General features: G+C 39.2%; 1 protein-coding gene across 19 annotated transcripts in view; it reads left to right on the top strand.

Annotated features, from left to right (window-relative positions):
* Nucleotides 1-23,556, top strand: part of CDC14B (cell division cycle 14B) — a 116,778-nt gene that overhangs the window by 70,261 nt on the left and 22,961 nt on the right. For 14 of the 19 annotated variants that reach the window (XM_060200489.1, XM_060200488.1, XM_060200493.1 and 11 more), the window contains exons 6-12: nucleotides 955-1,021; nucleotides 4,505-4,567; nucleotides 5,441-5,528; nucleotides 13,135-13,365; nucleotides 15,260-15,398; nucleotides 15,851-16,010; nucleotides 16,744-16,841. In XM_060200489.1, the coding sequence (XP_060056472.1) occupies nucleotides 955-1,021; nucleotides 4,505-4,567; nucleotides 5,441-5,528; nucleotides 13,135-13,365; nucleotides 15,260-15,398; nucleotides 15,851-16,010; nucleotides 16,744-16,841 (846 nt within the window). Of the gene's footprint in view, nucleotides 1-954; nucleotides 1,022-4,504; nucleotides 4,568-5,440; nucleotides 5,529-13,134; nucleotides 13,366-15,259; nucleotides 15,399-15,850; nucleotides 16,011-16,743; nucleotides 16,842-20,239; nucleotides 20,386-23,556 lie in introns of all 19 variants that reach the window. The other 5 variants (XR_009552132.1, XM_060200484.1, XM_060200494.1 and 2 more) reach the window with 1 other exon arrangement.

Raw genomic sequence — 23,556 nt, 5'->3', positions numbered from 1 at the left:
GGACTTTAGAGAAAAGCTTAGCCATCAAAGCCAAAAAATGATCCAGAGAGACTATTTGAAATTAGAAAGAGGTTCATTACCTATCTATCATCTATCTATCTATCTATCTATCTATCTGTCTTCTATCTTGTCCCCAGGGCAAAATGGCTTCTGGTGGTATCAGAGACCACTAAATAATCTAGGGCTCAGTGCCTGCTTGACTCCCCTGTTTGTGGTGGCTGTCTCCTCCCACCCCTCATTGATCGAGAAAGAGACATGGAAGGAAAGATACCTGCTGCACTACTCTCCTGCATATAAAGCTTCCCTCTGCTAGCGGGGACTGCGGCTTGAACTGGGTAACTTGTACTCTCTGGGTGAGCCACCACCTGGCCCCAGGTATAGGTCATTATTGATCAGGGATTTTAAAGCAGTTATTTGCTGGAGAAGGTAGGAACTATAATGACATTTATAGCAGTGATCTTAAAAAACAAAAACAAACAAAAACAGAACAGAGGGACAAGGTGATAGCACACCCAGTTGAACACACGTTACAGTGCACAAGGACTCCAATTAAGCCCCCCAGTCCCCACCTGCAGGGGAGAAGCTTCATGAGTGGTGAAGCACTTCTGCAGGTGTCTCTCCCTCTCTACCTGCCCCTCCCTTTCAATATCTCCGTTTCTATACAAAATAAATATTTTTTTTAAAAAGGAAAGGAATTCTGTCTTTTTAGATTGCTTCTGAATGTTTGATTTTAAATTGTAGGCAGTTGTGTCATGAGCTAAATGTACTATAAGAAAATTAAGCTAAAACTGGGAAATGTTATGCATGTACAAACTATTGTATTTACTGTTGAATGTAAAACATTAATTACCCAATAAAGAAATTAGAAAGAAAGAAAGAGAGAGAGAGAGAGAGAGAGAGAGAAAGAAAGAAAATTAACTAAGCTAATATAGTTCAATGCGTTTGTGATTTCAGAGATGCTGCCTATGGGAGTTGCAGTTTCTATATTACACTTCTCGACTGTTTTCATGCAGTAAAGAAGGTAAGTAACTTGGAGGATGTGCCCACCTTTTTATTGGGGAACTGAGATACTTTGCAAGCAAGGAAAAATCTAGGGTTCATGTAATATCAGAGGCATTCTGTTATCCCGTAAGTATAAGAATCGCAGCAAACCAGAAAAACTGGTTCTGAATCATAATGATTTTCTGCATGAGTATGGGAAAACACACACACACTGCTCAGCTCTGGCTTGTGGTGGTGTGGGAAATTGAACCTGGAACTTTGGAGCTTCAGGCAAGAGAGTCTCTTTGCATAACCATTATTCTATCTACCCCTTGTCCTGTTTAGTGTCATTTATTGGTCTGATTCCTCCCAGTCCTATTTACAGTAGGCATTTCTGTAATGGTCACTGTCAATCACTTCTTTTGTATGTGTGTGGTTTTATGCATTACTATCTAGTTCAACAGAATAATTTGAATAGACTATTAATCTATTACTTGGTTTTATATAAAATTTAGTAGGTCTCTGCTACTTTGTAAAATCTATCTTAAAATCATCTTTTATGGGAGCCGGGCGGTAACGCAGTGGGTTAAGCACACATGGCGCAAAGTGCAAGGACCAGTGTAATGATCCCAGTTCGAGCCCCCAGCTCCCCATCTGCAGGGGAGTCGCTTCACAAGTGGTGAAGCAGGTCTCTCCCTCGCTCTACCTTCCCCCATCTCTCCATTTCTCTCTGTCCTATCCAACAACAACAACATCAATAACAACAACAATAACTACAACAATAAAACAACAAGGGCAACAAAAGGGAATAAATAAATAATTTTTTTTTAATCATGTTTTATTAGCATAGCTGTGTTGACTCCAGGGGACACCATCATGTCACATTCCAAATGAATGAAGTCACCTATAGTTAACAGACCCTGCTTATAACACCTGAGGGAGTCCTTAAGTATAGTTTCTAAATGTCAGGGCATCACAAGACACTAGAATTGTGTATCAGTAAACCATGGAACAAACATTTCCTCATCAATATATCAAGTTACATGCAACTTATATTTTTAGGGCCAAAAGGACCCCAAGTTTATTTTATAGTGAAATTCATTTTATAGTGAAATATGACAAAGCCCATAAATAACAAAAGAAACTGCTATAAAATGATACAGTAAACCAGTTCTACTGTACATTTTATTTATTTATTTACTTTTCTCCCAGGTTGAACTTTTTTTTTTCTCTTTGGTTATTGCTGGAGCTTGGTGCCTGCACTACAAATCCACTCCTCCTGGAGGCCATTTTTCTAATTTTGTTGCACTTGTTGTGGTTGTTATTGTTGTTATAGCCGTTGTTGTTGGATAGGGCAGAGGGAAATGGAGAGGGGAGGGGAAGACAGAGGGGGAGAGAAAGACAGACACCTGCAGACCTGCTTCACCGCTTTCACTTGGGAAGCGACCCCCCCTCAGATGGGGTGCTGGGGGCTCAAACCCGGATCCTTATGCCGGTCCTTGCTCTTTGTGCCATGTGTGCTTAACTTACTACACTACCACCCAGCCCCCACATTTTATATTTTAAGATATGATTTCAAAGCTCAAACTTTTTTTTCTTAAAGATTTGTTTCTTTTAATTTATTTTTTATTTTATTTTAATTTTTAATATTTATTTTCCCTTTTGTTGCCCTTGGTTGTTTTTTATCGTTTATTGTTAGGGATATAGTTTCATATGTATACATGTGTATAAAACTAACAATACCACTTAAGTTCCAGTGTCACCACATTCAAGAGCTTCCTTCTACCCATTCCCATATCTTTTGACATATCATATTCCCAGCCTGCCTCTCTCTTTCCCTAGTGGGGCAGGGCTCTGGGGAATTGGAGCTCCAGGACACATTGGTGGGATTGTCTGTCCAGGGAAGTCTGATTGGCATCATGCTAGTATCTGGAACCTGGTGGCTGAAAAGAGAGTTAACATATAAAGCCAAACAAATTGTTGATTAATCATTATTGTTGATTAATCATGAACCTAAAGGCTGGAATAGTGCAGATGAAGAGTTGGAGGGTGGTGGTCTCCGTTTTGTAGCTAGCTAGTAGGCATATTTTAGTTACATTCCAAAGGGCCTGTGGCTATACTAGTTGTTTTTTTTTCCTGAGCCTGAAATCTGATATGCAGGTGGATCCTATGGTTTTGTCAGTGTGTCCTTTTTATAAATAAATAAAAAATAAAATAAAGAAATTTAACATTGATTTTCAAAATGTTAGGAGTATCTTTCCTCCTTGTTCTCTTTAACAAACACCATAGTGTAAGTAATGAGTGTCGGCATTTTGTTATTAATTTGCACATTAATTTGTTTTACTTCATTATTCATAGAATATATGAATATATTATACATGTGAGTAAAATCACCTAATGGTTTCACAAATACCCTTACTCATTTCATTAAGTATAAACACCTGAGTTCCATCTATTTTGTCCTTAGAGGCATGGTGTCTTCATTTTTAACGGCTGAGTAGTACTTCTTCAAGTCTATGCCACACAGCTTCTCTAGTGAGTCAGTTGTCAGTGGACATTTAGACTGGTTGTATATTTTGACTTTTGTAAAAGACATGATGTCATGTTTTTTTTAAGTTATATAATTTTATTTATAAAATGGAAATATTGACAAGACCATAGGATAAGAGGGGTACCTTTTCACACAATTCCCACCCCCTGAACTCCCCTGATAGCTTTCCTATTCTCTATCCCTCTGAAAGTATGAACCCAGGATCATTATGGGGTGCAGTACATGGATAATCCATATTCCCAGCCTGTCTCTCTTTCCCTAGTAGGGCAGGGGTCTAGGGAGGTGAGACTCCAGGACACATTGGTGGGGTCGTCTTCCCAGGGAAGTCCAGTTGGCATCATGGTGGCATCTGGAACCTGGTGGCTAAAAAAGAGTCAAGATATAAAGCAGAACAAATCCATCTTTGCTTATTGTTTGAGTAGTACTACATTGAATATATACCACACAGCTTTTCTCAACAGTGGTCTGTGCATTTAAATTATGGCTATTTTGAATAGTGCTGTTATGAACATAGGAGTATATATATCCTTTTGAATTAGTCTTTCCATGGGTAAATGCTAGAAGAAGAAGTCTTTCCATATCCTTAGAATAATGCTTAGTAGAACTAATACAGAGTCATAAGACATTTTAATTTCTGTTTTATTCACTATTCTAACAATGAGGTATCTAAAAGCCATAGTCTACTTCTTTTGGAAAGCAGCCAGTGGAACATAATTTAAATATAAAAACTAGAATCTAGGGAAGTGGTTCAGCCATAGAGCTCATGCCGTGCATACAGATGTAAGGTCCAGGGTCTAATCCCTGTCACCACATGTGATGGAGTGTTGCTCTTGAGTGGGTGTGTGTGTGTGCATGTGTTTGTGTGTAGTCAATAGTAATGATTTTTGGAGGTGTATCCTGATTATGATTAGGGTATTAGATTGGAAATTGTTTTTATTTATATCTTCTAAAAAGTTTTACTCTGAATTTTAGGCAATGCTGTATGGCTTCCTTAACTTCAGTTCATTTAACATTAATGAATACGAATACTATGAGGTAAGTCCACTTACAGAAAGAATACCATTTTTCTTTCTTGGCGTGAACAATCTCTTTCCCTATTTCTACAGTCCCATTCCTTGGCACTGATTTTTGCATTTGGTGCATCATTTTAAAATGCATTCATGGGAGTCGGGCTGTAGCGCAGCGGGTTAGGCACAGGTGGCGCAAAGCACAAGGACCGGCATAAGGATCCCGGTTCGAACCCCGGCTCCCCACCTGCAGGGAAGTCGCTTCACAGGTGGTGAAGCAGGTCTGCAGGTGTCTGTCTTTCTCTCCTCCTCTCTGTCTTCCCCTCCTCTCTCCATTTCTCTCTGTCCCATCCAACAACAACAACAACAATAAAACAACAAGGGCAACAAAAGGGAATAAATAAATAAAATAAATATTTAAATAAAATAAAATGCATTCATAAGCTCCTGGACAGTTTTGCTTATTAAATTCCAATTATTTTGGTATTAATGGTGTTACTATAAAGATTAAAGGGTGCCATGTTTATAAAAGTATAACCTTTTATTTGTATGAAGTCAGAATACTTCTGATTATAACTTATAGAAAGTAAACAAAACTGACTTAGTTTTTTAAGGGAAAATTCACTGACTTGTATGATTCCAAAGTAGGAGCAGGTGTAATTTCACACTGGATCTGGGTGCTCAAACACTTATCCTTCCTTTTGTTAATGTCACGTATGATGCTACCTGATGACTATGTTCAAGGCCCTGTGTTGTTTGAACCCCAGCATCATGTGGGAGTGCTATGGCAGAAAGGGTGGGGTGGAGAGATGCTGATGTTTTATCTCTGAAATGGGGAAAAAAATACACATGGGATAGAAAATAAATTTGGAAATGAATTCTGCTCATCTTCCCTTTGCAGAAGGCAGAAAATGGAGATTTAAATTGGATAATACCAGACCGATTTATTGCATTCTGTGGACCTCATTCAAGAACCAAACTGGAAAGTGGTATGTGAAAATATGAAACCAGTGTACTTTTGTTATTAAAAATAGCCACCCAGGGTTCTGGCAGTAGCGCAGCAGGTTAAGCTTTAACTGTCACATGCAGATATTGGGCTAAGTTCTCTAAATAGAAAGTAGATGGGGGAGTCAGGAAGCAGCGCAGCAGGTTAAGCAAAAGGTGGCAACAAGCACAAGGACCTGCATAAGGATCCGGATCAAGCCTCCAGCTCCCCACCTCAGGGGAGTCGCTTCACAGGCAGTGAAGCAGGTCTGCAGGTGTCTGTCTTTTTCTCTCCCTTTCTGTCTTCCCCTCTCTCGATTTCTCTCTGTCCTACCCAACAACAACATCAGTGGCAACAATAAAAATAATGACAACAAAATGGGAAAAATGGCCTCCAGAAGCAGTGGATTTGTGGTGCAGGCACCAAGCCCCAGCTTAAGGACCCAAGATCGAGCTCCTGCTCCCCACCTGCCAGGAAGCAGGAAAACTTCACTAGTGGTGAAGCAGGGCTACAGGTGTCTCCCCCTCTTTTTTCTTTTGCTTCCAGGGTTGTTGCTGGGGCTCAGTGCCGGCACTACGAATCCACTACTCGTGGAGGCTATTTTTTTCCTTTTTTGTTACCTTTTTTTTTTAATTTCTTTATTGGGGAATTAATGTTTTACATTCAACAGTAAATAGAATAGTTTGTACATGCATAACATTCCCCAGTTTCCCATATAACAATGTACAACCCCCACTAGGTCCTCTATCATCCTTCATGGACCTGTATTCTCCCCACCCACCCACCCCAGAGTCTTTTACTTTGGTGCGATATGCCAATTCCATTTCAGGTTCTACTTGTGTTTTCTTTTCTGATCTTGTTTTTCAACTTCTGCCTGAGAGCGAGATCATCCCATATTCATCCTTCTGTTTCTGACTTATTTCACTTAACATGAATTTTTCAAGGTCCATCCAAGATCGGCTGAACATGGTGAAGTCACCATTTTTTACAGCTGAGTAGTATTCCATTGTGTATATAGACCACAACTTGCTCAGCCACTCATCTGTTGTTAGACACCTGGATTGCTTCCAGGTTTTGGCTATTACAAATTGTGCTGCCAAGAACATATGTGTACACAGATCTATTTGGATGTATGTGTTGGGTTCCTTAGGATATATCCCCAGGAGAGGAATTGCATTATCATAGGGTAGGTCCATTTCTAGGTCCATTTCTGAGAGTTCTCCAGACTGTTCTCCACAGAGGTTGGACCAATTGACATTCCTACCAGCAGTGTAGGAGGGTTCCTTTGACCCCACAGCCTCTTCAGCATTTGCTGCTGTTACTTTTTCTGATGTATGACATTCTCAGAGGAGTGAAGTGGTATCTCATTGTTGTCTTGATTTGCATTTCTCTGACAATCAGAGCCTTGGAGCATTTTTTCATGTATTTCTCAGCCTGTTGGATCTCTTCTGTGGTAAATATTCTGTCCAAGTCCTCCCCCCATTTTTGGATGAGGTTATTTGTTGTCTTGTTGTTGAGTTTGGCAAGCTCTTTATATATGTTGGTTATTAAACTCTTATCTGATGTTTGGCATGTAAAGATCTTCTCCCATTCTGTGAGGGGTCTCTTGGTTTGGATAGTGGTTTCTTTTGCTGTGAAGAAGATTTTTAATTTGATGTAGTCCCATAGGTTTATACTTGCCTTAGTCTTCTTTGTAATTGGATATGTTTCATTGAAGATATCTTTAAAATTTATGCGGAAAAGAGTTCTGCCAATATTTTCTTCTAAGTATCTGATAGTTTGTGGTCTAACATCCAAGTCCTTGATCCACTTGGAATTTACTTTTGTATTTGGTGAAATACAGAGATTCAGTTTCATTCTTCTGCATGTTTCAACCCATTGTTTCCAACACCATTTGTTGAAGAGACTCTGCTTTCCCCATTTAACAGTCTGGGCACCTTTGTCAAAGATTAGATGTCCATAGGTGTGGGGGCTCACTTCTGGGCTCTCAATTCTATTCCAGTGGTCAGTGTGTCTATTCATGTTCCAGTACCAAGCAGTTTTGATGACAATGGCTCTATAATACAGTTTGAAATCTGGGAGTGTGATGCCTCCAGTTCTGTTCTTTTTTCTCAAGATTGTCTTGGCAGATCTAGGTCTTTTCTAGTTCCAGATAAACATTTGTAGCATTTTTTTCTATTCTCCTAAAAAATGTGCTTGGGATCTTAATGGGGATAGCATTAAATTCTTAGATGGCACTGGGTACTATATTCATTTTGATGATGTTAATTCTTCCAACCCATGAACATGGAATATCTTTCCACTTCTTTCTGTCTTTTTCAATTTCTTTGAGTAGTGACTCATAATTTTCAGTATACAAGTCTTTCACTTCTTTGGTTAGATTTACTCTAGATATTTTATTATTTTTGTTGCTATAGTAAAATGAATTGATTTCTGGATTTCAATTTCTTCTAACTTAGTGTTTGCATAGAGGAATGCCACTGACTTTTGGATGTTAATTTTATAGCCTGATACCTTACTGTATTGCCTGATGATTTCCAAAAGCTTCTTGCTGGATTCCTTAGGTTTTCCATGTATACTATCATGTCATCTGCAAATAAGGAGAGTTTGACTTCTTCTCTTCCTATCTGTATCCCTTTTAATTCCTTGATCCTGCCTGATTGCTATGGCAAGAGCTTCCAACACTATGTTGAATAGTAATGGTGATAGTGGGCAGCCCTGTCTAGTACCTGATCTGAGTGGAAATGCTTCCAGTTTTTTACCATTGAATATGATGTTGGCTGTAGGTTTGCTATATATAGACTCCACTATCTTCAAGAATTTTCCATCTATTCCCATTTTTTGTAGTGTTTTGATCATAAAGGGATGTTGTATTTTGTCAAAGGCTTTCTCTGCATCTATTGATATGACCATGTGGTTTTCGGTGTTGCTTTTGTTGATGTGGTGGATCACATTGATTGATTTACGTATATTAAACCAATCTTGCATGCCTGGGATAAGCCCCACTTGGTCATGATGAACAATCTTTTTAATATACGGCTGTATCCGGTTGGCTAGAATTTTGTTCAATATTTTTGCATCTTATGTTCATCAGAGATATTGGTCTGTAGTTTTTCTTTTTTGGTTGTGTTCCTGTCTGCTTTTGGTATCAGAGTGATGTCGGCTTCATAGAAGCTGGCAGAGAGTATTCCAGTGACTTCAGTCTTCTGGAAGACTTTTAAAAGAATTCATTTGTAAAACCATCTGGTCTAGGACTTTTATTTTTGGGGAGATTTTTGATAACTGTTTCAATTTCATTAGCTGTGATGGGCCTGTTCATGTTGTGTACTTCCTCTTTACTTAGTTTTGGAAGTTGGTAGGTATCTAGGAAATCGTCCATTTCTTCCAGGTTCTTTAGCTTGGTGGCATATAGTTGTTCATAGAAGCCTCGCATGATATGTTGAATTTCTGCAGTGTCTGTTGCGATAACTCCTTTTTCATTTAGTATCCGATTTATTTGGGTCTTCTCCCTTTTTTGTTTTGTGTGTCTGGCTAAAGGTTTGTCAATTTTGTTCACTCTTTTGAAAAATCAATGTTTAATTTTGTTGATCTTTTGTATGGTTTTTTTATTGTCAATGTTATTTATTTTCGCCCTAACTTTAGTGATTTCTGTCCTTCTGGTTGCTTTAGGGTTCCTTTGTTGTTCTTCTTCTAGTTCTTTAAGATGTGCAATCAGGCTGTTTATTCGTGCTTTTTCTTGTTTCCTAATGTGTGCTTGTATAGCTATGAACTTTCCTCTTAGGACTGCCTTAGCTGTGTCCCAAATATTTTGATAGCTTGTGTCTTCATTTTCATTGAATTCTTGAAACATTTTGATTTCTTCCTTTATTTCCTCTTTGACCCAGAAGTTGTTAAGAAGTGTACTGTTGAGCTTCCACATTTTGGGACGATTACTAATCTTTTGTTGATTGTTAAGTGTTAGTTTAATTCCACTGTGGTCTGAGAAGATGCTTGGGATGATTTCAGTGCTCTTAAATTTGCTGATGCTATCTTTGTGGCCTAACATATGGTCTATCCTTGAGAATGACCCATGTGGATTTGAGTAAAATGTGTATTCCAGTTTCTTGGGATGAATGACTCTGAAAATGTCCAATAGTTCTAGTTTCTCTATCTCTTCATTTAGCTCTGTTATGTCTTTATTGATTTTCTGCCTGGATGATCTGTCAAGTTGAGAGACTGGGGTGTTAAAGTCCCCTACTATGATTGTGTTGCTTTTAATATATTGCTGTGGCTCTTTCAGTAGAAGTTTGATGTATTTAGATGGCTTCTCATTGGGTGCATAGATGTTAATAATTGTTAAGTCCTCTTGATTGACTGATCCTTTGAGCATTAAGTAGTGTCCATTCCTATCTTTTTAAATCTTATCTATTTTAAAGTCTATCATGTCAGATATGAGAATAGCTGTTCCTGCCCTTTTTTCTGGGCCATTGGCTTGTATGATAGTTTTCCATCCTTTCACTTTAAGTCTCTGTTTGTCTTGTTGAGTTAGGTGGGTTTCCTAACCTAACTCAACTTGTTAGGTTGTATTTTCTGATCCATCTTCCTACTCTGTGTCTTTTAATAGGTGAATTCAGGCCATTGACATTTATTCAATCAAAGATTGAAGATATTTTAATACCATTCTTGTAGAGTTTTAGAGTGTTCTGATATATGTCCTATTTATGGTGGTCTCATTGTTTATAGGAGACCTTTCAGAACTTCTTTCAGGGCAGGCTTGGTGATGGTTGATTCCTTCAACTGTTGCTTGTCTGAGAAGGTTTTGATGCCTCCATCTATTCTGAATGACAGTCTAGCAGGATATAGTATTCTTGGCTGAAAGCCTTTGTCATTGAGCACTCGATAGATACCTTACCATTCTCTTCTGGCCTGTAGTGTTTGTATGGAGAAGTCTGCTGCTAATCTTATGGGTTTTCCTTTGTAGGTGACTCTTTGTTTTTCTCTTGCAGCCTTGAGGATCCTTTCTTTATCCTTATTCCTTTCCATTCTAAATATGATATGTCTTGGTGTCTTTAGATCTGGGTTAATTCTGTTTGGTACCCTCTGGGCTTCTTGAATCTTTATGTCTTTAATGTTGTCTAGACTAGAGAAGTTTTCAGCTATTATGGCCTGGAGAATGCTTTCTTTCTCCTTCGTTTTCTTCCTCTGGTAAGCCAATAATGCGTATATTGTTTCTTTTGAAGTCATCCCATAGGACTCTGTTGTTGTTTTCAGCATCTCTTAATCTCTTTATGAGATCTCTTACTTCTTTTTTAGTTGTCTCTAATTCGTCCTCAATCTTGCTAATTCTGTCTTCAGCCTCATTGATTCTATTCTCTCTGTTCTCTACTGTTTTCTGGAGTTCATCTATTTTGTTGCCCTGTTCTGATACTGTTTTAGCTTGTTCAACTAGTTGCGTTCTTAGCTCAGCAATTTCAGCTTTCAGCTCTCTAATAACCATGAGATAATTAGTATTTTCTTCCATAGTCTCATTTGTTGTTCCTGCATTTCTGATTACAGTTTTTTTTTATTCTTTCCTTACTCCTGTGATTATTTCCTTAGCTAGTGTTTGGATGTTGAACTCGTTATTTTGTGCTTCACCCACTGGGGAACTTTTAGCTGGACTCTTGTCCTGGTTCGTTTCTCCAATATTTCTTCTTGTTATTTTAACCATTTTATATATTATGTCATGAGTTCCCTTTATCAGTACTTTTCAAATTACTGATCACTATTGCCTGGATTGACTTGTGTCTAAGTAAGTTAATTAAAGGGTTCACAGTGGTGGAAGTTAACAGTTGTTTCACTAGTATTTTAATCTGAGTTAGAGCTCAGTGGTTTAAAAGCCTCTTTTTTTTTCTTTTCTTCCCTGTAGGCTATGGGAGCCTGAGGGCTTTTAAACTATCAATAGGCTTCTTATCTTAATCACTGACTCCCGACCAAGAGATAAAGCAGGGTGTGGCAGAGATAATCCAGTGGTTATGCAAAGAGACTTTCACAGCCCTTCAGCTATGCCATGGAGTTATAGGTCTTCTCCTGAGTTTCCTGGTTAGATCTCTGCCCTCTGGTATCCCTCCCTGTCACTGCTCCAGATTCTGAGGGTAGTAGCATTGGAGACTCAGAGTTGCACTTGGTGAGTCTCCAGGGAGTTCTCTCCTCCCTTAAGCTGTCCCCTTGTTGGTGGAGCAGACTGGAGGGGGTGTCTCAACTGATAAACTGCTGGACTGTTAGCAGTCACTTAGTCTCTCCCTAGCCTCCTCTCTGTCACCAGCCACACGTGTTTGTACTCACTGGTGATTTAGTGGGTTCCTGTGGTCATTCTAGTCCTGTCTTGTTTCGGTCCTGGGTGGTCTCCTTTGGTATTCCTAGTTGATCCAGGAGAGAAGAGGGGGAGACAGAGGGAGAGGAGAGAAAGAGATCAGCTGCTGCTCCTAGCTCCACCTCTGGGAATCTCCTTGTAGCTCCAACCCTTGTTGGATGGCTTATTGTTGAGGTTATTGTTGTTAGATAGGACAGAGAGAAATCGAGAGAGGAGGGGAAGACAGTGGGGTAGAGAAAGACACCTGCAGACCTGCTTCACCGTTTGTGAAGCAACCCCCCTGTAAGTGGGGAGCTGGGGGCTCAAACTGGGATCCTTACGCAGGTCCTTGGCGCTCCGTGCCATGTGCGCTTAACCACTGCACTACTGCCTGACCCCCCCCCCCCCCGCCCATGTTTTTTGTTTTTTTAATTTTTTTGTTTCCAGGGTTAACACTGGAGCTTGGTGCCTGAAGTAGGAATCAACTGCTCCTGGCAGCCATCTCTTTTCCATTGTTGGTGGTGCTGGTGGTGCTGTTGTTCTCTGCACAGAGGGGCAGAGAAAGATAGGCACCTGCAGACCTGCCTCACTGCTTGCGAAACAACCCCGCCCCCCACAAGTGGGGAGCTGGGGGCTCAAACTGGGATCCTTGTGCTGGTCTATTGTGCTTTGCACTATGTGTGCTTTCCCGGTACGCTACCACCCATCTCACTCTCACTCTCTCTCTCTCTCCCCCTTCCCTCTCAATTTCTCTCTCTCTATTAAATTAATTAACTAATTTTTTAAAAAAACAGTAGCCATCGTAGGTGTCACCACCTGGCCCCCTTTTGTTAATTTCTTTTTCTTTTTCTTTTTTTTTAGTTTTTATTTGTTTATATATTTATTCCCCTTTGTTGCCCTTGCTGTTTTATTGTTGTAGTAATTGATGTCATTGTTGTTGGATAGGACAGAAAGAAATGGAGAGAGGAGGGGAAGACAGAGAGGGAGAGAGAAAGACAAACACCTACAGACCTGCTTCACCGCCTTTGAAGCGACTCCCCTGCAGGTGGGGAGCCAGGGGCTCCATCTGGGATCCTTACGCTGGTCCTTGTGCTTGGCGCCACCTGCGCTTAACCCACTGCACTGCCACCCGACTCCCTTTTGTTAATTTCTTATAGTATAATCAAGTTGGTACAGAAACAATATAGTCTACAAGTGAAATTATAGCTAAAATTAAAAATAATACAGGTGAAATTGTTATCCATTATATTCATTACTTTCTTTATGCATTTTCTAACATCTGGTACATTTCTTCATGCAGGTTACCACCAGCATTCTCCGGAATCTTATATTACATATTTTAAGAGTCACAATGTCACTACTATTATTCGTCTGAATAAAAGGATGTATGATGCCAAACGCTTTACAAATGCTGGTTTCGATCACTATGATCTTTTCTTCGCGGACGGTAGCACGCCAACAGAAGCCATTGTCAAAGAATTTCTGGATATTTGTGAAAATGCTGAGGGTGCCATTGCTGTGCATTGTAAAGGTATGTTTCTGGGGTCGGTTAAAGAATGGTGGACAAGTGCATGTGTATAGGAGCATACTGTGCTCATTTGGGTTATATGCTTGGATACATGAAGCTACCTTTTGTTGTTGTTGTTATTTATTTTAAAGAATTATTTTTTTCCTTCTAACATTAAAAATCTATACTTGGGCAGGCTGCTGAGCTGGTGTAGTGGCTCTGGCCATGGACTCTGAGGCAGACAGCTTCAGGTTCAAAGCCTGTCCTCACCAGAAGCCAGTGGCTCGCTGCTCTGGGGGAAAAAAAATCTGTACATGGGGCTAGCAGTTACCCAACAGAGAACACATACTTTACCACAAGTGAGGACCTGGTTTTAAGCCCCTAGCACCAGATGAGAGTACCATGCATAGCACCAAGGGAAGCTTCATTAATGGTGGAGTGGTGCTGTGATCTCTCTATCATTCTGTCCTGGTCTCTTGGCATCTTGGTGTGTATGTGTGTCTGTCTCTCTACTGTACCTGAAAAAAAAAATCCACCAGAAGTAGAGGAGTTAGGAGGCCCGAAGCCCCAGTGTAAAAAGAAAAAATATATGTACATATAAAGAATGCCTTTGAAATTCTAATTTCATGTGAAAAATATAATAAATTATGTTCGTGGATAGCCATGTTGAAATGCATTAATTCATCAAATACCTATTCACCCACTTAACTATTTCTCAGATTATCAGTGAGCAGAGTAGATTCCCAGAATTGATCTCATGGAGTTGATATTCTAATAGGGTGTTATGGTTCTAGCAGTTGGAGCAGTGACTGGCACTTAATTGTTGAGAGTGAATATGTGTGTACTAATAATACATTGATTGAATGAGTATACCAGGATTTATTGATACTTCTCTCCTTTTTAGTGATTAAGAAGACAAGAATATGTGTTGAGAAAAATCAAACATTGAAATAAAAGCAAACAAAAAAATCTGGAAAATAGACAAAATCTAACCTCTAGAATTAGCAAGTCAAATTTCCAGTATATATATATATATATATATATATATATATATATATATATATATATATATAATTTCTACTGAGGAACTGTTGTTTTACAAAACTGTTCAAATCACAGGGAAGGCATATGAAGACAGAAAAACCTAGGTTATTCAAAGGGGGGGAGGGGAATGAATCAACAGGAACTCTTTGAGAAAGACCAAATAGTGATTGGCTCAGAAAGAAAGATGTTAAAACAACTGTCTTACAGATGTGCATAGAGTTAAAGGGTAAAGGAAAATGTGAACAAGGTCAGGGAAACGGAACAAAATATAAGTAAAGATAGGAAACAAAGAAGTTAAGTAACTAAAGAAAAAGTTGACTGGTGCGATTTAAAAGTACAATGGGAACTAAATTGACATCAAATCGAGGCCAAGGATGCTCTGAAACAACTTAAAATGCACAGGGAAGCCTTCCACAATTTAATTTAATTAAACTTCCAATCCAGGGCTAGGCAGAGGTGCACCTGGTTAAGCATAAATATTACAATGTGCAAGTATCTAGGCTCAAGCCCCTGGTACCCAAATGCAGGGTGGGTCGCTTCACAAGCGGTGAAGCAGGTCTGCAGGTGTCTTTCTCCCCCCCCCCTCTGTCTCCCCTCCTCTCTCTGTCCTATCCAACAACAGCAGCAGCAATAACAAAAATAATAACGATAAAGAACAAGAGCAACAAAAGTGAAAAAGCCTCCAGGAGCAGTGAATTCGAGCCTCAGCAATAACCCTGGAGGCAATAATAATAATAATGTTTCCAGTGACAGTATTGTATGTTTAAACTTGAGAAGCAGTGAAAGGAAGCCTTTAACCAAACATTCTACCAGCCCAACTGAACATAACATGAGGACATAACATCAAGTTTCACTGATTTGTTTGTTCTTCTAGCTGGCCTTGGACGAACAGGCACTCTAATAGCCTGCTACATGATGAAACATTATAGGATGACAGCAGCTGAGACCATCGCTTGGGTCAGAATCTGTAGACCTGGCTCTGTGATTGGACCTCAGCAGCAGTTTTTGGTGATGTAAGTCCATAGAAAGCTTTTGTAATGCCTCAGGGTGCACATGGGTTTAGAGATTTTTTTTCTTTTTCTTTTTTAGAGAGTAAGATACATCTCTCTCTTTTTAAAAAATATTTTCCCTTTTGTTGCCCTTGTTTTTTATTGTTGTTGTTATTGATGTCATCCTTGTTAGATGGGACAGAGAGAAATGGAGAGAGGGGGAGAGAAAGATAAGACACCTGCAGACCTGCTTCACCACCTGTGAAGCGACTCCTCTGCAGGTGGGGAGCCAGGGGCTCGAAACAGGATCGCTTCGCGCCACGTGTGCTTAACCCACTGCGCTACTGCCCAACTCCCTAGAAATTTTTTCTTAGTCTCCAGTAACAGCTTATCATCCCGTTGAAGAAAATTGTTTTATATTCTCTCTCTCCCCCACCCCATATCTGCATTTTTATGTTGCTATTTAAATGCTCTAGGAAACAGGCAAGCCTCTGGTTGGAAGGTGACTACTTTCGTCAGAAGTTAAGGAATCAGGAGAATGGAAAACACAAAACAGCTGTCTCAAAACTCCTCTTGGCTGTTGATGACATTTCCATCAATGGGGCTGAGAATGAAGACAAGCAAGAACCTGAACTGGTAATCGAACCACCCTCACCATGCTGTTGTCATTGCTTTAGGCTCTTTTGAGAACAATTTAGGACATGAAACATTTTATATATATATATATTAAGGCACATTCTGAAGGATTACCACAAATGTTAATGCTTAGAGTCCTCTCTAGGACCTCTTTACTCAAAAGTAGTTAAAACCAGGTTATGTGTCCAAAAGGCTAACTTTGAAGGGGTTTTGGTTTGGTTTACCAGGTAGGCACTAGTGGACTAAACAGGTATGTGTATTTGTATATGTAGCAAGTTCTTTAGATGAACCTAGTTACTCTACTCTCCCTTCTTGTCCTCCAACTTTTTCCCATTTTGTAAAAACTAATCTAGAGAGCCAGTCTTTTTCAAATGGAGAGCTTCAGTGAACCAGGTAACTTGGGGGATAACAGTGCTCTATTAAAGTGGTGGTAAGTAAATTGTGAAATTAAAAACAACAACAGAAAAAGTGCTTTCGTGCTGCTTCAGTGACGCCAAATAGGAGTGCCCCTGGGTTCTGTATCTATGAAAGTCAGCTTGTGGTTGTCTTGCAATATAATCTGTAAAGTTACTTGGGAAACAGCTAAATATTTCTGAGGTCAGGAGAAAATTGTTGAAGTGGTACGTTTGCATCTGTACATGTGTGTATATGGGTTAATATAGCTACTGTGCTGTAGGGCAGTACTATGTGCAGTTTACATCATTAGCTTAGTGTTTTTCTCTTTATACTACAGTACAGTGATGATGACGAAATCAATGGCGTGACACAAGGTGACAGACTTCGGGCCGTGAAGAGCAGAAGACAATCAAAATCAAATGCTGTTCCTCTCACGTGAGTCTGGTTTTCTTTGTGTGGTTAATGTTATTGATTATGTATCTCAGGTCCTCCATGAACAATCCCCCCCCCCAGATATTTTTCTCCATGGGTGTATACCACTATGTCATTTTGAAATTATTTTATACATTACCTAAAATTAAAGAATTTTATTGAGGGTAGGGGAAAAAAAAAGAATTTTATTGTCTGAATCTAGAGCTATCGGCTAAGAAGCTGTTGACGACCTTTGTTTATCTTTGTCTTCTGTCGTAACCCTGTGGCCTCTAAAGGTCAGAGAGTAACATTAGCGCTGCCTTTTCTCCACGGGAATTTGCTGTTGTGCCACCTTCAAGAAACTGGCAGCAGATGTAAACTTCAGAGTAACATTTGCCCATAGTTGTTAAATTGTAGATTTCTTTTAACTTCATTATTATATCACAGATAATTTTTGGTGGAATTTAATTACTGACGACACAGTGGCTTAACTTATACTACTTGGGGCTTAATATCGTTGAGGAGTAACAATGAAGTATAGGTTAAGCTATATTTTTGTTTTAGAAATTATTCAGAAGATTTAGTAATGGTACAATAAGTTGCATAGTTACTGAGCCTGAGTATGTCTGCTTGTACTTGTGTGTATGTTTAGATACAACCTCCCAGAATACCCAGTATTGTTAGAAAGGTATGTAGAATGAAAAACACTTGACCTTTGTATTTCATCACATAGGTTCTACTTTAGTAAATGTTCCTACTCATGTCATTGGATTCCTTCCTTAAGTATTCTTTTTAGAGCCCAGTGGGCTTTTAGCCAACCTGACTGCCTTAAGAATGATGTGCTTTATATAACATAACTCCAAACACCGTTTAAATTTTTTTTATTGTGATACTGTTCACTGATAGCCTTAGTTTTTATTTAGAAATGTTAATCCCTCAAACTAGTCACTCTAAAATCAACTATGATGAGTAAGATAAATCATGCCCTAAGCAGGACGTTTGCAACCTTAAGTACATTTGAACCTCTAGAGGAACCTGCCCATCAAAATTCAGATTAGGGGTTTGGGACACACCTGAGATTTCACAGTTCTACCCAGCTTGCAGAGAATGCAGATGCTGCTGGCCCTTGGATGACACTTGAAACCCCTAGGAATTCAGTGTTTTTGTGGGTCACTTTGAGTTGTGCTCACTTTCTGGTTTTTTTTTTTTTTCTTAAAAGAATCTTATCAGTTTACTTTTCAGAAGCTTCTTTCCTTTGGTTCAGTAGTCAAGTGGGGAGTTGAGAATTCTGCTTACTCAAAACTTCTTTTTAAGTAGGTCTTACAGTACATTCTCTTTAGTTGTTCTGCTTCCTTGTGAATGCTTTCAAGAGAGTTTCAGATCACTTTTTTAATTTAGCGTGTGTGTGTGTGTGTGTGCGTGTGCGTGTGCGTTTTCCCAAGGGTTTTAGTACTCTGGGCAGTCAGATAGAAACGGGGGAAAGATACCTTTAACACTGAAGCTTCTCAGTGTAGAGGGGATTGGGCTTGAACCTGGGTCACATGCATAGCAGAGCAGCATCCAGGTGAATTATTTGACCAGTTCTTTACTTGATCCTTTTTATTTTATTTTTTTCAAATTTCTTTATTGCTACCAGGGTTATCACTAGTGTTCAGTGCCTGTATGATGACTCCACCATGCCAGCGATGGTTCGCCTCTTTTCTTCTCTCCTCCCCCTCCTGCTCACCTCCCCTCCCCTTCTTTTGATAGAGACAGAGAGAAATGAGGGAAGGACGAAATAGACAGGAGAGAGAAATAGAGACATCTGCAGCACTATCTCGGTGCTCGTGAAACTTCCTCCATGCAGGTGGGAAGTAGGGGCTTGAACACCAACTCCTTATGCACCTAATCCTTTTTAAAAAAAGATTTATTTGGACCTATATAGACACATATAGGTGGGTGTGTATGTTTAACTTTGGAGAAACTATTCTTATGCTATGAGCTTTATTAGAGGAATGCATGAAAGACTGTATGTTGCAGGCACCGGACCATTCAGAGTATTTTATCTTTAAGACAGTTGGTAAATGTAAATGAATATTAAGTGATGAAGAGTTCTATAATGTATCTGAGTCATTCTATTCTTTGTAAATGGTAAGCTAACATAAATATATATATATATATTAGCTTGGGGTTTTGTTGGGGGTTTTGTTGTTGTTGTTGTTAAAGAATTAAATGAGTACAGGTGTAACTTATGGGGTGAGGTCAGATTTGATTTCACGTAATCGTATTTCATCATCTAAGGAGCCTGGTACATAGCGTTCACAGATTTTGATGACGAGAACAATAAGGTTGCAGTAAGCTCACTCAGTCATTGTCAACTTGATCAGCCTAAATATTTGACACAAAGAAAATGCTCAGTAGAGCCTAGACTGGCCACTGGAAAATATAGCAGACTGGCCACTGGAAAATATAGCAGATGTTTTTCCCAACTGTGAGGATAGGTTTTCTTTGCTCATTGCTAGAAGTCCGACCAATGGGTTAGGTGATAACCAAAGACAAGCTGAAAGCCAGCTTCAGTTGTATGAGGAAAATGCGTAACAGATTAAGGAGAGATATGTAGTATTAGTACATAAGTTAGATTTTGCTCATTTTGTATTGACTGGGTCTGGCTGTGCATCTATGTAATTCTCGCTATTAAAAGATGAATTTGCCTCAATACCGGACAATTCACTGTACAACCCCATTGACAGATCATTTGGATATTGTAATTTCATTTTGCCTTCTTTTTCTCTGTCATTGGGTTAAAGACTTTCAACCATGTAATTACTGCTGTGGTATCGATATTAACTGGAAGCAGTTATTGAACTAGAGATTGGGTCTCATTTGTCATGAAGTATAAAATCAAGTTAAAACTAAGACAGTACTCCCCGCCCCTTCAGAAATAGACTTCATTGCTCATTCTTTCAAAAGGCTATATTTGCTTATTTCATGAGAGAGAGAGAGAGAGATGGAGAAACACTAGAGCATTGCTTCTTTCTGACATATGGTAGTGCCTCAGGGAATCAGATCTGAGTGCTCAGACAAGCAAGTCCTGTACTCTAATGCACTGTTCCCTGGACTTTGTTTTTGTTTGTTTGTTTGTTTTGTAGGGGGTTTTGTTTGTTTGTTTGTTTTTAAGATTTATTTAGTGAGCAAGAGAGAGGAGCACACAAATCAGGCACATGTAGTATTGGAGATCAAACCTACACATGTAAGTCCTGCACTCTCCTTGCTGAGCCTCCCCCGACCTTAATAAAAAAAAAAAAAGATTCATTCAATATGTAAGGGAACAAATTCTGTCCCTTGCCTTTCTTGGTATCTAAAATTCACATGTGGCTTTATTATTATTATTTTTTTGACTTTCCAGTTTGAATATGTGTTCTTTCCCCTTCACCCATTTCTAGATGTTCCCTAGGTGTGCTGACCTCTGCACTATGTAGTTTTGTCATCTGGTGGATTGTTTATGACTACATTCTTCCCATCCTGCTATTCTGTCTCGATGGTCTAAGAATACAGTAGCCATCAGGACCCTTTGACAAATAGCTGCTGTGTAAGTGTCCCATTCCATTCCTTTATGAGTGTTCATTCACCTTGCCATTGTATTGCTCCTGATGCATGTTTTCCTTGCTCTTAGCTCTCCTGGCTTAATTGGCCTTTTTCTCAAAGGCTCTTTTCCCATATCTTTCCAACTAATGGGATGGTGGGGAGGGGAGGAGTCTTTTACAAAATGACTAGTTTGAGATAACTTCAGGTGATTTTCTTTTGATCAATTAATTGGGCAACTTTCCTTTTTTTCTTCTTCTTCTTTTTTTAAGTATATGCTTCCCAATCTAGCAAAAAAGAGTCTTTCTACTTTTCTGCTGGGTTTGCAGCTATGAAATCTGGTAATCACTGCATTCTGTTCACCCGATCTTGCCACTGTAATAAATACTCTTTCAGCAGGCAATGATTTCCCTAATAAATGTTCTATCTTGATGATGCCGACTTTCTCCCCTGCCTCATTTCATCTCCTCTCTTCGAGGGAATAATATTAAGTATGGTTTTCAAAACCTGATGTTAAACAAAAATAGCAAAGAAAATTATGAGACTTACTATATTGCTTATTTTTCTCTTCTCTCTTTCCTCTTCTGTTCCTCAAAGTAATCAAAATGCCTTTATCAGATTGATATAGGCAAAATAAGTTCTTGATCTATTTCATCCTTAAGTGAAAACCTTAACAGTGAAATGTCTTCTGCAGAAGAATATGAAAAGAAGCTTACCTGGAGAACCTGATATAGTCAAGACTAAGTGCAGAGAAGAGGAAGTGCTCATTGACACTTGCTACTGCCCTCTGTGTCTAGGCTACTTTTTTTTTTCTCTGCAACTTTATCTTCACCTCATATTTCAGGAATTTCTCCTCTTGTACCAACTTGAGAGTTACAAAGGGATACAAAAGTTCCTTCTAGGACCTGCCCCCAAATAAAATTCCATTGCATCCATCTCTTTGTGATTTCAATGAGTGTCTTCAAAAGCCCAGAAAGGATTTAAACTTCAGACGGACACCATTCTTTTCCTAAATGAAGGAAAAGCTGCTTCCTTCCCATGTTCCTAAATACTGCATTTCCTTGAGAGTTTCTTATTAACTTATCACACAGGCAGATTTGCTTTCTTGTCTGATACTGTTAGCCTTTCAGGTATTTCTTTTCTTTTGTTTATCTTAGTACACTCACATCTCCACATATGCCAGGTCACGATTGTTACACGTTGAATGGATTTTTTTTTTCCTCCCAAATCATTCCAAGTGGCAGAAATACTTTGAATTGCTATGGCTGTGGAAATAGTTCTGCTTGGTAGAGCACCAAATTCTCTTACCTGGGGTTCCTGATGCAATCCCAGAACTGTGTGTGCCAGGGTGGCTGCTGCTTCTTTTCTTTTGTCACTGTCCCTTCTCACTGCTTCATATGAACAATCTCTCTCATATGTAGTAAAGTCAATTGTGATAGATGAAGAAGTAGATTGCTAATACTGCTTAGCCAACTTGTGATTCTGTTGTATCATTTATCTCAGTGTAAGTTTCTTTTCCTCTCAACCAGACTACTACTGAGGGGTAGGAAACTGGTTTCAAGTGGCAGATTCTATTTTGTGGGAATTGAACATGTATGTTAAGGGTGTATTGTAGTTTGAATAGTTGGGAGAATTAGCTTTTCAATTTTTTGATGCTGTATGTTTCAAGTGGCTGATTCTCATGTCTAGAATCTGAGAATATTGAGGCTCAAATGATACTCAAATGAGAAAAAAAAAAGAGCATCATGTGGACAAGAAATAGAAAGTCAAACCAGGATTCTGCTGGGGAAGAAAGGAATGAAAAATACACATATGCCAAGTATTATTCTGCAAAGCCTTGTACTTAGTTTAGAAAGTGAAAGGTAGTGATTCCCAGAATGAATCCTTCACATATGCTTACCCACCTTCTCTGGGGTTACCTATAGCTGTGAGCTATCACAGGTACTATGTAAGTATACTATAGTAAGTATTTAGAGAAATATTTCTAAAAAAAAAAAAGCCATATCTTATCAGCATAAAATTTGAATTAGCAGTCATTTCTCATTTTGAGTAATTGTTCCTTTTTTTTTTATTATTGGGGAATTAATGTTTTACATTCAACAGTAAGTACAATAGTTTGTACATGCATAACATGCCCCAGTTTCCCATATAACAATACAACCCCCATTAGGTCCTCTGATTCTTTTTTTTTTAATTATCTTTATTTATTTTTTGGGTAGAGACAGCCAGAAATTAAGAGGGAAGGGGGAGATAGAGAGGGAGAGAGACAAAGAGACACCTGTAGTCCTGCTTCACCACTTGCAAAGCTTTCCCCCTGCAGGTGGGGAACAGGGGTTTGAACCCAGGTCCTTGTGCACTGTAACATGTGCAACCAGGTGCACCACCAGCTAGACCCTTCTTCTCTTTTTTTTTTTTTCTTTAAAGATTTGTTTATTGGCCAGGAGATGGCATATCCAGTTGAGTGTACAAATTACAGTGCTCAAGGACCCGAGTTCAAGTTGCCAGTCCCTATTTGCAGGGGGAAGGCTTCACGAATAGTGAAATAGCGCTAAAGTCTCTTCCTCTCTTTCTCTCCCTCCCTCTCCCCTACTCCTTCCTCTTTCCCCCTACCTCACTTTAGCCCCCAGTTCCCCCTTTCTACTCACCTTCTCACTCTCTCTCCCTATTTCCCCTTCCCTCAATTTCTGCCTCTAACTAAAATAATTTTTTTTAAGATTTGTTTATCATGAGAGAAAAGGGAGTGAGAGGACCAGAGTCCTGCTCATCTCTGTCATAAAAGATTAAACCCATGGCCTCTAGGATCTAATGTGTACAAGTGCCCCAACAGGCTGATTTCCCCACCCCCAGTCTTTTGTGAGTAATATTTAAAATTCAATTAATAGTTAAACAATACTTAAATGTTCTAAGTAGTATTAATGATTTTACTGCACAATTGTCTATGCTTTGGGCCATAAGTGACCTCAGATCAGTTGAAAAGTAGGTGTGTTTTTTAAAACTTTTATTTATTTTTATTTATTTAATAATGATCAACAAGACTAAAGGGTAAGAGAGGTATAATTCCACACCATTCCCACCACCAGAACTCCATATCCCATCCCCTCCCTTGAAAGCTTTCCTATTCTTTAACCCTCTGGGAGTATGGACCCAGGGTCATTATGGGGTGCAGAAGGTGGAAGGT

Source organism: Erinaceus europaeus, chromosome 10, assembly GCF_950295315.1.
Source record: "Erinaceus europaeus chromosome 10, mEriEur2.1, whole genome shotgun sequence".
NCBI classification, from domain to species: domain Eukaryota; kingdom Metazoa; phylum Chordata; class Mammalia; order Eulipotyphla; family Erinaceidae; genus Erinaceus; species Erinaceus europaeus.
This window is presented reverse-complemented; position numbering and strand designations above follow the sequence as displayed.